This window comes from Dipteris shenzhenensis, chromosome 23 (assembly GCF_047967505.1).
Source record: "Dipteris shenzhenensis isolate YYH24624 ecotype China chromosome 23, Dip_SZ_1.0, whole genome shotgun sequence".
Taxonomy (NCBI): Eukaryota; Viridiplantae; Streptophyta; class Polypodiopsida; order Gleicheniales; family Dipteridaceae; genus Dipteris; species Dipteris shenzhenensis.
In genome coordinates, this window is record NC_141618.1 from 11,354,637 (window position 1) to 11,366,868 (window position 12,232).

The 12,232-nt window shown below is 42.0% G+C and overlaps 2 protein-coding genes across 2 annotated transcripts in view; both read right to left on the bottom strand.

Moving 5' to 3' along the window:
• Positions 1 to 12,232, bottom strand: part of LOC147886979 (uncharacterized) — an 874,612-nt gene that overhangs the window by 413,596 nt on the left and 448,784 nt on the right. Inside the window, exon 18 of the mRNA XM_087394085.1 lies at positions 7,955 to 8,097. Within this exon, the coding sequence (XP_087250211.1) occupies positions 7,955 to 8,097 (143 nt within the window). The remainder of the gene's footprint in view (positions 1 to 7,954; positions 8,098 to 12,232) is intronic.
• Positions 1,301 to 2,590, bottom strand: LOC147886982 (uncharacterized). Its single transcript, XM_087394116.1, has one exon. The coding sequence runs from the start codon at positions 2,588 to 2,590 to the stop codon at positions 1,301 to 1,303; it is 1,290 nt and encodes a 429-aa protein (XP_087250242.1).

The window sequence follows — 12,232 nt, forward strand, 5'->3', positions numbered from 1 at the left end:
GATGGCACTTTCAGCCTCAGCCTTGGTTTCTTTCCACCTCACTCTGAGGGGGTTTTTTATTATCCTCATGATTTCATGATGTATTCCGCTTTGAGCTTGCTCTCGCAGGTTTTTGTTCTTACTTAATAGAAGTCTTTTTCATGGAAAAAAAAGTACGATTGGAGCATTGCTGAAATTTTATGCCATAAAGGACGATAATGAGCTCCCAAGCCATATTTGCGAGCAGCCAAAGAAAAAGATAGAATTGTGCCATCATCTTGAAGTACATCCGCCACAGATGAAATGCCTTTGAAGGAGAGAAAATATGAACGTCAGGGTTCTTGTATGGCCAAAGGTGGGTGGAATACTTTAGACCAAAAGAGATTCTCTTCCCTCAAAGAGTTTCCCGAGAGAGAGTCCCTGCCTTTCCATTCCAAGTGGGAAAGAATGTGTTTCCAATCAAGAAGCAGAGAAGAGACAAAAGGGCATCCTCTGATCTTGCCTTGTATAGAGCTAAATAAAAATTCCCACTGAGTAGGCTGCCAATTCCCAAAAGCAGATGTATGAAGATGTAATAAGAGAGAGCGAATCATAAAAGCCCAAGGCTGATCTCCTTGTAGAAACTGCATCATCATTTTCCCCCTTGTGAGCAAGTAAATGCATTTGAATATTTAGAATGTTCACACCCCCGTGCATCTTTGGAGAACAGAGATGATGCATGGAGAGTAATCTGAGACTTTTCTTGCCATGTTTTGAACGCCAGAAAATTTCCATGATAGCTGACATAAATGAAACCAAATCTACCTTAGTGAACATAGTAAGAGGCAGATAAAATTGTATGTATGCTATCAAAATGGATTGTGTAATTCGCAAACGAACATGTAATGGCCAAGTTGCAAGCTTCCAATATTCAAGTTTTGCCCTCAACTTCACTAGCACCCAATCAGTTTGTTGTGAACGGGTGAGTCCCCAGCCTAAAGGATAACCAAGATGTCGAATGAATTGAGAAGCAGGGACAATTTCCCCAGGCCACAAAAGGTTGTGCCAGTCCTGTGCATGTAAAGGCAACAATTTTGATTTTTGAAAATTTACCTGAAGGCCAGCAGCCAATCCATATGTAGAAAGAGCATGCATGATCGTGGACAGATCAGCCCGATTATTTTTTGGAGTAAAGAATGAATCATCAGCATATGCTTGAGCAATCATGCTGCGACCAGGAGAGCACACACACTTTTTTTTTTTGTAAAATCCAGTGCTGTGTATTTATAATATCAAAACTTTACAAGAGGGAAAGTCTCCAAGATGGAGAGTATTCCATAGATCAGAAGCATAAAAAGAAAAGCTCAATGCAAGATGCATGTATATCACCCTCATGGCAGGCATCATATAAAGATTGCCGCAATGAGGCTCTAAAGGATTCATATGACTTTTGAAACTGACGGCCCAAATATGCCAAATTATGTTCTTCCCAAATTGTCCAAAGAGCCCAATATCTCACCCATGAGAAAAAGAGTGAGTATTGAGATAAAGACGTGCTAAATCTGCCAAATAACCAAAAAAGTTTCCCAAATATGTGACTCGGGAAACGGAGGCGAAGATGATCTGAAATTTTCCCCAGGAGGTTCCGAGTAGACTGACATTGCCAAAGTAGATGAAGGACAGTCTCTAAAGGAGCGTGACACCGTAGGCAAGTGGGTGAAGCAATGTGACGTTTAGCAAGTGTGATTCCCACTGACAATGTGCCAGTCAAGCATCTCCAAAGAAAGAGTCTTTGTTTCAAAGGCATTTTACACCTCCATATTAGTCGGAGATTCTTCCGCCACCATGAAAGAGGCCGCCTGATATGCCACAGAGTATTAGCATATTGATGAATCCAAGGGGCAGGCTGAAGAAGCTTGTAGACTTTGATGGAGGTCAAAACAGACAGAGGAATGGGACGAGAGCATGTAGCAGTGGGGTACAATTTCCAATCCATAAGCCTGTCTGTGTCAGCCACAGGGGGAATAGGAAGGAAAGGATGCAAGAGATCAGCAATTCTCTTCCATATCAACCTGTGGTGCATTCCCAATGCATAAGTGGCTGAGGCCTGAGGAAAAGATAAAATATGGCCATGATCATCTACCACGTCATTGATGTATCTGATTCCCAATTTCATGAGATTATATGCCCTAACCGGTTCCTGTAAAGCAAGTGGAGTGTCAAAGATGGCACTCCAATGAATACTTTCTTTCTGCATTGAGTTTGTCCCCGAATGATTATCAGGAGTCCATTTGACTTTAGAAAGCACTTGTTTCCAGTCCAGTATCAGAGCAGTAGAGAAAGGGCATCTAGGAATCTTCCCTATAAATCTCCCAATGACAACCTCCCAATGATCAGTAGTCCAATGGCCATAAGCATTTGTCCTCATGTTGACACACATGGATGCTATCATACAAGTCCATGGCTGTTTTTGACGGAAAAAGGTATTGAGCATAGACGCCTTCCTTGCAAGTACATGATATCTGATATTTAGAACATTAAGTCCTCCATGCATCTTAGGGGAGCACACCATTTCCATCTTCAGCAGTCTCAATGCTTTCACAGCAGTTTTTGTCTTCCATAATAGCTCCATCGCTTGAGACATAAAAGCTGAGATATCTCTAGAGGACCAATGTAGTAAAGGCAAGAAGAACTGAACATAAGACATTACAATAGATTGGACTATTCTGAGCCTAACATGAAGTGGCCAAGTAGAAATTTTCCAATAGTCCAATTTATTTTGAAGTCTTTGGAAGATCCATTTTAGTTGCTGCTTCCTGGTGATATGCCATCCTATAGGATATCCCAAATGCCTGACAACCTCTTTGGAATGCACTATCTGACCAGGCTAGAGAATAGAATGCCAGTCACATTGTTTCAGTGGAAGCAATTTGGATTTGTCAAAATTGATATGCAATCCCACTGCTAATCCATATAATGATAATGTGGCCATAAGCATGCGGACTTCCCGAGGAGAGTTCTGTGGCATAAAAAAGGAATCATCAGCATATGCCTGTGCCAAGAAGGATGCAGCCCCAGGGATTTTAAGACCAGTCATCTGTCCTGTGCTTGTAAGGTGATCAAGATACATCAGGAGGGGATGAGTCGCAATGGCATAGAAAAGAGCACTAAGGGGGCAGCCCTGTCTGTCTGATCTACCCAATGTCCATGACCGAGATAGATGGCTTCCGAGAATGCACTGAGAAGTAGAGCCAGAATAAAGCCAATAAATTGCATTTGCAATCTTGGGACCAACAAATCCCAGCTTTGTCATGGTTTGAGAGATAAAATCCCATTGTACAGTATCAAATGCCTTAGAGATATCTACCTGCAATATGAGCACATCTTGATTCGAGTACTTAGCATATTCAATTGCAGTCAATGCATTGGAGATATTGTCATGAATTTGTCTTCGCGGCACAAATCCATACTGATGAGGATGAAGGCCCGCATTCAGAGTGCCTTGAAGCCTATATACAATCATTTTGGCAATGAGTTTGTAAACTACAGGCATCAAAGTAATAGGCCTCCAATCTGACATATGATCACAAAGATTTTTTTTTGGCACAAGTTTGATGATGCCATGCTTCCAGAAGTGCGGCAATTGATTTTGTTGCCAGGCAACATTGATCATTTGTAAGAGAACATCTTTCAAATCATCCCAAAAAGAAATATAAAATTCCACCGTAAGACCGTCCCAGCCAGGGGACTTGTATTTGCCGAGATGGGACAATGCATTTTCAAGTTCCGTGTCAGTAAAAGGTCTGTCAAGTAATAGAGCATCATCCATTTTCACTATCCCAGAATCATATTGAAGAATTTCAGTCCTTGCATCAGTCATTTGATTTGATGGGGATCCAGGGGTAGAGAACAGTGTCTGGAAGTAATTCTGGCATTCATCTTGGAGATCAGAGAAAGAGTGCGTCCAAGATCCATCTAGTTTCCTGACCCTTAGACATGAGTTTTTCTTTCGAGAGGCATGCAGGCCCTTGAAGAAGGCTTTTGATGAGCAGCCCTTATCCATGAGGGGTTTCATTCTTGCTCTAATCTGCCATTTGTGCAATTTCCGCTGATCATTGTCAGTCAGTTTAATCCGGGCTTGTGAGAGGGAATCATTTTCTGATTCAGAAAGAGGCCTTAAATGTGAAAATTCAGTCAGCTGTTGTGCTGTCCTTTTTGCCCATTTGACCTCATTCCTCCATGTAGCCATGCGCCATTTACCATAGTCCCTAATAACATTCTGTATACGAGAGACAAAGCTGTCCCAAGCATAATTCATGTCCTCCTGAGCATGCAAAAGCAAGGGATGAATTGCAACTCTGATCATTTGCTGGAAATATTGATGTCGAAAATAAGCCTGATTAACATGCAGTAATCTGCTGGAGAGAGTCGGCAAATCATCCAGTGGCATACCAAATTGCAGATTTAACCATAATGGGGCATGATCTGACAATCCCAATGAGAAATCAATGAGGAGATGAAGGCTGAAATCTGCATATTGTTGTGGAAAGAACAGATACCATCTGTCAAGCCTTGCCCAGTATGTGGTAAATGCATTATGATGGAAAGTATATCCGGGCACTGACCCTTGTAGAAGAAGCCATAAATCTTCAGCCTGCACAGAGAGAAGCATGCTATCCCATTTCTGTCTTTCCGATGAAAGCATATGAGATCGTCAAGTGGTATTATCTCTCAGCAGAGGAGAATTGTTAAAATCTCCACAGATAAATGCATTAGATCTCCATGGATATTTTCTTAAAGATTCCCATAGAGAGGCCCTCATGGCAGAAGTCTGGGAGGCATAGACTGATGCAAGCTCAAGAATGTCTCCATTGACATTACATTGTATGACTATCCATCGGCCACTGTTGTCATTGAATGCTAACTGAGGGTCCAGCTCATGTCTGGCCATTATGCATACACCTGAGTAGGTTGTGGTACCGGCATAATATATATCATAGCCACCAAAGTGATCATGATGACCAGCCTTAGAGTGTTGATTATGCTCTTGCAAACAAACAATATTTGGCTGCATTTTATGTACATAATTCCAGAAAAGCACACACACACATACACACATACTTTTTTTTTGTAAAACCAAGATACTTATATTATAAAACATTCATTTACATCCATAACATGCTCACATACACACATACACTATACACACACACACCCAGTATACACACACACACTCTTTTTTTTTTTTTTTTGGGTGAAACCAGTAACTATATTATTACATGAAATCAATGTACATGAAATTAGACTCCAAAAGAGAGCCTAATGGAAGAACTCAAAAACAGTCAGAAAACACTTCAAGGCTAGTAGCATCCAAGTCCCTCGTAGCATAACTGTCATATAAAGATTGCTTGAGGGACATTCTGAAGAAAGCATATGCCTGAGGAAACTGTTGTCCCATCCTAGAGTGCAATCTCTGTGTCCAAATAGTCCATAGAACCCAAAAACGAGCCCAGTGAAAGAAAAGGAGGAATGGAGACATCTGAGATGAGAAGCATCCAAACATCCAAAAGAGTTTCCCAAATCTGATAGAGGGAAACCGAAGCCGCAGCAAATGAGAGACATGAGTGATCAATATCCGAGAGTGCGGGCAAGACCATAACAAATGGGGAACTGTCTCTCGGTGATGGGAGCAACGGGGGCAGGAAGGGGAAGCAATGCGACGTGCTGCCAATTTCACCCCAATGGAAAAAGCTCCCACTATATATCTCCAAAAGAAAAGCCTCTGTTTCAATGGCAATTTGGCTTTCCAAATTTTCTTGAGTTGTGATTGCCACCAAGATAAAGGATTATCCAAATTCCAAAGAGTGTTGGCATGCTTATCAATCCATGGCGGTGGAAGAAGAAATCTGTACACCATCGAGGAGGCCAGATTATGCATTGAAAGTGGACAGGTAGCAGGAGATAAGGAAGTCAGATTCCAGTCCAGTAATCTGTCCTGTACAAACAGTGGAGGAACAGGAACAAATGGCTGCAACATAGTTGTAAGTATTCTCCAAATGGGCCTATGATGCAGACCCAAGGGGAATGTCCTGCAAGCTTGTGGAAATGAAAGCACATAACCATGTTGATCCACAACATCTCCGACAAATCTTATGCCCAATTTCATAAGATCATATGCTTTAATAGGAGCCTGTAAAGTGACAGGCGATTCAAACACCTTGCTCCAATGGAGGATTTCCAAGCGAAGAGAATTACCATGATGGGAAGAAGCACCTGACCATTTAGCATAAGAGAGAATTTTCTTCCAATCATGAATAAAAGCAGTAGAAACAGGACAACCAGGAATTTTCCCCTGAAATGTGGTCATGAGTGCTTCCCAGTGATCTGTAATCCAATGCCCATATGCATGAGACATCATGTTTCCACACATAGCTGCTAGCATAATAGCCCATGGCTATTTTTGCTGTAAAAAATCAGCAATCATAGTGCTGTTTCTTGCCAACATATGAAACTGAAGATTGAGAATATTCAGTCTGCCATGAGTCTTAGGAGAACAAACAGACTGCATGGGAAGTAGTCGCAAAGCTTTTTTATGAGATTTGCTTTTCCAAAATATCTCCATAGCCTGGGACATATAGGAAGCCAAGTGCTTAAAAGACCAGGGAAGAAGAGGCAGATAAAATTGCACATATGCCATAATGATAGACTGTACTATCCGAAGTCGAACATGTAGAGGCCAAGTGGACAAATGTATATACACACACACTTTTTTTTTGGTAAAACCAAGATACTTATATTATAAAACATTCATTTACATCCAGGCCGTGCTCAAAAGAGAGCTACAGCCCTATCCATCAGAAACAGTAAAAGAAAAGTTGGATACAAGAAACATCCAAATCTTCCTCATGTAAGGCATCATATAAAGACTGCCTTAATGAGGCTCGGAAAAACTCATAAGGATGCTGAAGAGGAGAATTCAGATATGCTTGGATGCGCTGCAGCCAAAGGGTCCATAAGGCCCAGTATCTGATCCAGTGGAAAAAGAGAGAATACTGTGACAAAGAAGCTGATAGTGTGCCATACATCCAGAAAAACCTGTAGAATCTGTGTGCTGGAAATCTGAGAGATACACACCCAGACACACACACACACAGACACACACACATATATGAAATATTTTCAAACCGGGTTTGAATACACATAAAATATATTTTATGTTAATTACCTATACTAATAATATATTGGACATGTCAAGTGACCAATGTCTAATGTGTGCGATATCAATTATGAAGATGCTTTTTGCATCTCTTGAAAATGTATTGTGCACATTTTGAAGGTTAGTCCCAAATACAAATAGCATGTTGCTTAGTTGTCATTAGATTGTTTAAATAAATAATTCATGTCTTTGAGTTTCAATTGAAACTAAGCATGGGAGGTCATTCTAAGTAATGTAGCCAAGACTATGAACTCTCAAAAGAAGGATGTCAGATAAAATGTGGTTTTCCATGTTTCTTCTCTTTTCGTTTATTGTTCACTGAGCTTTTGTATGGCATCCAATTTGTAGTTGTTTATCCCACAAATGAAATGTCTTCTCATCATCCTTAAGGAGGACATAGTCCGTGACTTTCATGTCATCTCCCTTGGAAACGATCCCTTCTATTTTGTATGGCATCCAATTTGCAGTTGTTTATCGCACACATGAAATGTCTTCTTCCCATCCTTAAGGTCAGTGACTTTCATCTCATCTCCCTTAGAAATGATCCCTTCTATTTGCCTTCGTTGACTAGGTGATGAGGGTTTATAAGTTTTTATTGTCTGGTTTCTAGATGGGTTCGTTGCCTTCTCTCTATTGCTTCTTTTCCTCTACTATCTATGTGGGTTTTAAACACCTAATGTTAGTGTAACATAGTCAACAATTGTGTATCGTGTCAATACCACAAACATAACAGCATAATCTAGATCGTGCACTTGTTCATTCCAAGGGAAGAAGGTTTACCGTAGCTGGCTTATCCATTCAAAATCAGTTTCATCTGACAAATTAGCATCTGCCAAAATCTTCACCACATCACGAGCATGTACATCAATCACAATAAGTGCTCCAATTGTTTTTCTTTCAAGACTTGTTAGTTTTCCACGAACCTAAGAAAAGAAAAGAAATTCATTATTTAGACCATGGTATGGTGAATTTCACTACCGCTATAAGGTCTGCTGCAAGAGATTAATGCTAACTAGACAATGTTTTGAAAATGAGGCCTTTTTTTTTGCAAAACCAAGGAAAAAATGAACTATTAAGTATGACAAAATACATGGAAACACGAAGAGTCCTTTCAAACAACCTCCTCTAATAAATTAACTAGAGAAAAAGTGAGGTTGTCATAACCAGTCCGGAGACTATAAGTGCCATGAGGGCCCCATGTTAGTGTAAGTGAAAAATAAACTATGGTCCCACAATCCACTCTCTTGGTCTTGATTGCACATGATAGGCCCGGAACTCTGCTTCCAAGAGGCCATGAGGGTGTGTGTAGTATCCTTCCAGATCAGTAAGAATGACTACCATCTTCTTCTCATTTTTCTATATGTCCATGTTGGAATCTAGTTGGAAGATGTTGCAAAAGGTCTGCATTACGAGAGATTTGGAACCAAGAAGGGCCTCTCGGATTAGGAATGTAAGCAACCCTTTAATCTAGGGATTAGGGGACCAGCCGTTGTGCATATATTTGCTCACTTGTGACACGCTAAACCAAATGTCGGATGTGTGTTGCATAGGCAAATGAGGCGGCCAACAGCTTGGCTGTATAGAGTGGCATCAAAAGATTTATTGCCATCATACATTGACAGCTTAAACCCAAGTACAACCAGAGTTGAAATTGTAGCTTATAATTCTATATATTGAACCTGTGTAGTGGCACTTGTACATACTTGGACTGCTTTGTGACAATGCCCTTTCTGACATCATAAACTGAATTCTCAAGTAACAATGCAACAGTCCCAAATCTGACATCTCAAATGAGGCTTCAAGATCAGTTTTGAATTCTGCAAGTCTATCCTCATTATGCTTGTGAGCAACATATCATCCACATAAAGAATGATCATGCATTTGTCTCTCTTGACATAGGGCGTACTTTCAGTTGGACCGTTCTTCAAACCCTAGCTGGTTAAACAAGTGTGAATCTTCTCATACCAAGCCCATGGAGCTTGCACAATTTACCTTCCTGTCCAACCATCACAAGTCTACACGACTTCCTTTTGCAAGTTCCCATAAATGAACAGATTGATGTGCTTTTCAACCAAAGTAGGTAATGCTATAGCACACTTGATGGTTGTCATCCTGGAAGTGGGAAAAATGTCTCACCATAATCTATCCTCTTTCTCTAGGATAGCCTTTAGCAACTAGCCTTGGCTTGTACTTGTAATTGGTACCATAAAATTTTATTTTCACCGCTAAAGGCACTTTCCAAATAGTATTTTGGCTTACGGTGGATGCACAAAAGTGATAGAGCCAATCGTGCCTTTATAGCCACTCTCATCCACTAAATATGCTACTAGGAAACAAAACACAGAGAAAAATAACACTCATACAAAGTCTTCATCTCTTTGCACATATCAACACTCAATACATCTTCAGGCCACATGTCTTTAGGAAGCCATTCTACTTCAGCCCACTCCTCATCATTCACATGCATTACCACAAATCAATAATCTCCGTGAACTAGGGAAACCATAACCTCAACGTGAAAACCCTCAAACAAAATGCCAAGTACTTCTGGCCCAAGCTCAAGAGATAAAACCATCATTCACTTTAACTGCACTGGTAGAAACAAATTGAAGCCAGGATTTCAGTGGGATCGTGTGGGCAGCTCGTGAGATAGAGCATAAACTCCAGCATCCAGAGCATGCATCCTCCTTACAAGAACTCCAAATTAATTTCCACAAACTGACTGCGAGAAGACACAGAAATTCACATATCTCCAATGACAAGATCAATCATGAACAGTGTAGAGCTGATGGCACTAGACTCTCACGACCTTTGTAAATGCTCAAAACCAGTAGTATGCTATCCACTGCTGCGAGATCTCCTGAACAAAATAGGCCATCCAAAATCAATTCACAAGAAGAGTAGGGCACCCTAAGTGACCAGCCCACTCTCTAAAATGGCGCTAGGCTCCCACGACCCTTGTAAATGCTCAAAACCAGTAGTATGCTATCCACTGCTGCGAGATCTCCTGAACAAAATAGGCCTTCCAAAATCAATTCACAAGAAGAGTAGGGCACCCTAAGTGACCAGCCCACTCTCCAAAATGGTTCGCAGCTAATTGGAGCAACTCTATGTAATCAGCCAGCCCGAGCACTCATGCCAAAATCACAACCCTTAACTCAACCAATGCGGACAGCTCCAACCAACGAGCTTCTTCGGTTGGAGTCACCTACAACCCATCAAAAAAGACCAGCCAAAGGAGTCGGCATCAGCCCATGATGCTCTATCCAAGGTATCGAATCATGTGGGATGGTATCGCCACAATCCACAAGCTCTCGCCGAGTGGAATCATCTCTAGACTACAAGCTCTCTACCAACTCTGTTAGGAAATGGAGTCAATTTGAGTGACTTTTAGTGTGTTCTAGAGTAGTACTATACTACTTTATATCCTAGAGTGCCACGTGTCACTATGGGACTTATCCCATATACATTTGACACTTAGAGTGTGTGTGCCTATTTTATAAAGGCATTGTACTTTCTCATGTCAAATCTATCAAGCCTCAAGCCTTTCTTGATCATGTAAGTACTTTGCTTGGTTGTATATTTCCTTCTAGCATTATTTCATTTCCATTATGCTTGCTTTCCATTCCATGTCTTGCATCTTCATATGGTATCAGAGCTAGGCTATATTCCAAGAGGTTGAGGTAAGAGATTGAGGACATTGAAGCCTCTCTCCCTCATCCCCCTTGGAGGAATGCCTTCTCCAATTCCATCTTGAGCTCTACTCTCTCCACCCCAAGCCTCACCAACAATGGCAACTCAACTCACGGCTCGTGGCAGCTCCAATGGCGTGTGGCAGCTCAGCTCCAATGGTTTGTTAGCTCCAATGATTTGTGGCAGCTCCATGCTCCACTCATAGGCACCACTCTCTTGGCCTAGTGCCCAGCTCGCAGCAAGCAGCAAACAAGTCGCAGCAAGCTGCTCAAGAGCCCGCTATTCTGCCCGCTTCTCTGCCCGTACCAGCTGTACAGCCAGCCGTACAACGGTACAGACTGTTGCGCCGTACAACATGGCTGCCCGTACAGCCTGCCCATACACCTGCTTCTCTTCTCTGCCCCTTGTTGTTCTGTCCGCCACCTACAGCTCCATTGTGCCCGCCATCTCTTCCTCTCCTACATCTGCTCTTCCTCTTCTACAGCTCCATTCTATCCATCACTCTTCTCTCTCCTAGCTGCCTTTGAGATGAGAAGTTTTGCTTCTGGCTAGCGACTGGCAGATGACTGCTGTTTTTTTGGATGCCATGCCGCAGACACTCAGTTCTTTTAGGACAGCATTGGATTTCGAATACAATGACATGCAAACAAAGAACAGAGAATCAATATAGACAATTACCAACATACCTTTGGCTAAGGATTCACTTGATTTACATTCGAATACAACGACATGCAAATAGAGAACAGAGAATCAATATAGACGATTACCATGCATATGGCTAAGGATTCACAGTTCTTGGACTCTGTTTTGATTTTCACTTCGGATGGAGTGCAAACTTCCGCTATCCACGAATCGCAAGTCTCACCTCAACTGAGCATTGATAGACCACAAATATGAACAGCGGATCGTGATTAGTCGAGCTTGATGAAACACAAACGAGCATCAACGGGACGACGTCTTTAGGAGGAGCTAGACTGTCAGGGGGGACTGCCTTGTGGAGTGCGATCCTCTAGATGCTCTGACCCTGTATCCGGTAGGCTAGGGAGATCTCATCAACCTGAAACGCGTGTCTTCCCTCTATCAACCAAGCCACCATCCCCCAGGTGTAGTCTCTATGAAGACTCTGCATACGTGTCATGATCCAGAGGACTCCCATCCAGATCCTCGCTATGCTACGACAGCTCCACAGGCAATGCGGGATAGTCTCCAGGACACCATCGGAGCAACAATGGCATTGCCCGTCCACTCGCATCTGCTCCAACCATGGTCCGATGGGCAAGCCTTCGTGGGTGGCCAGCCAGGAGAAGTAAGAGATCTTCCTCGATCCCAAGCTGGACCACAACCACGTCTAGAACCTAGAGCGCA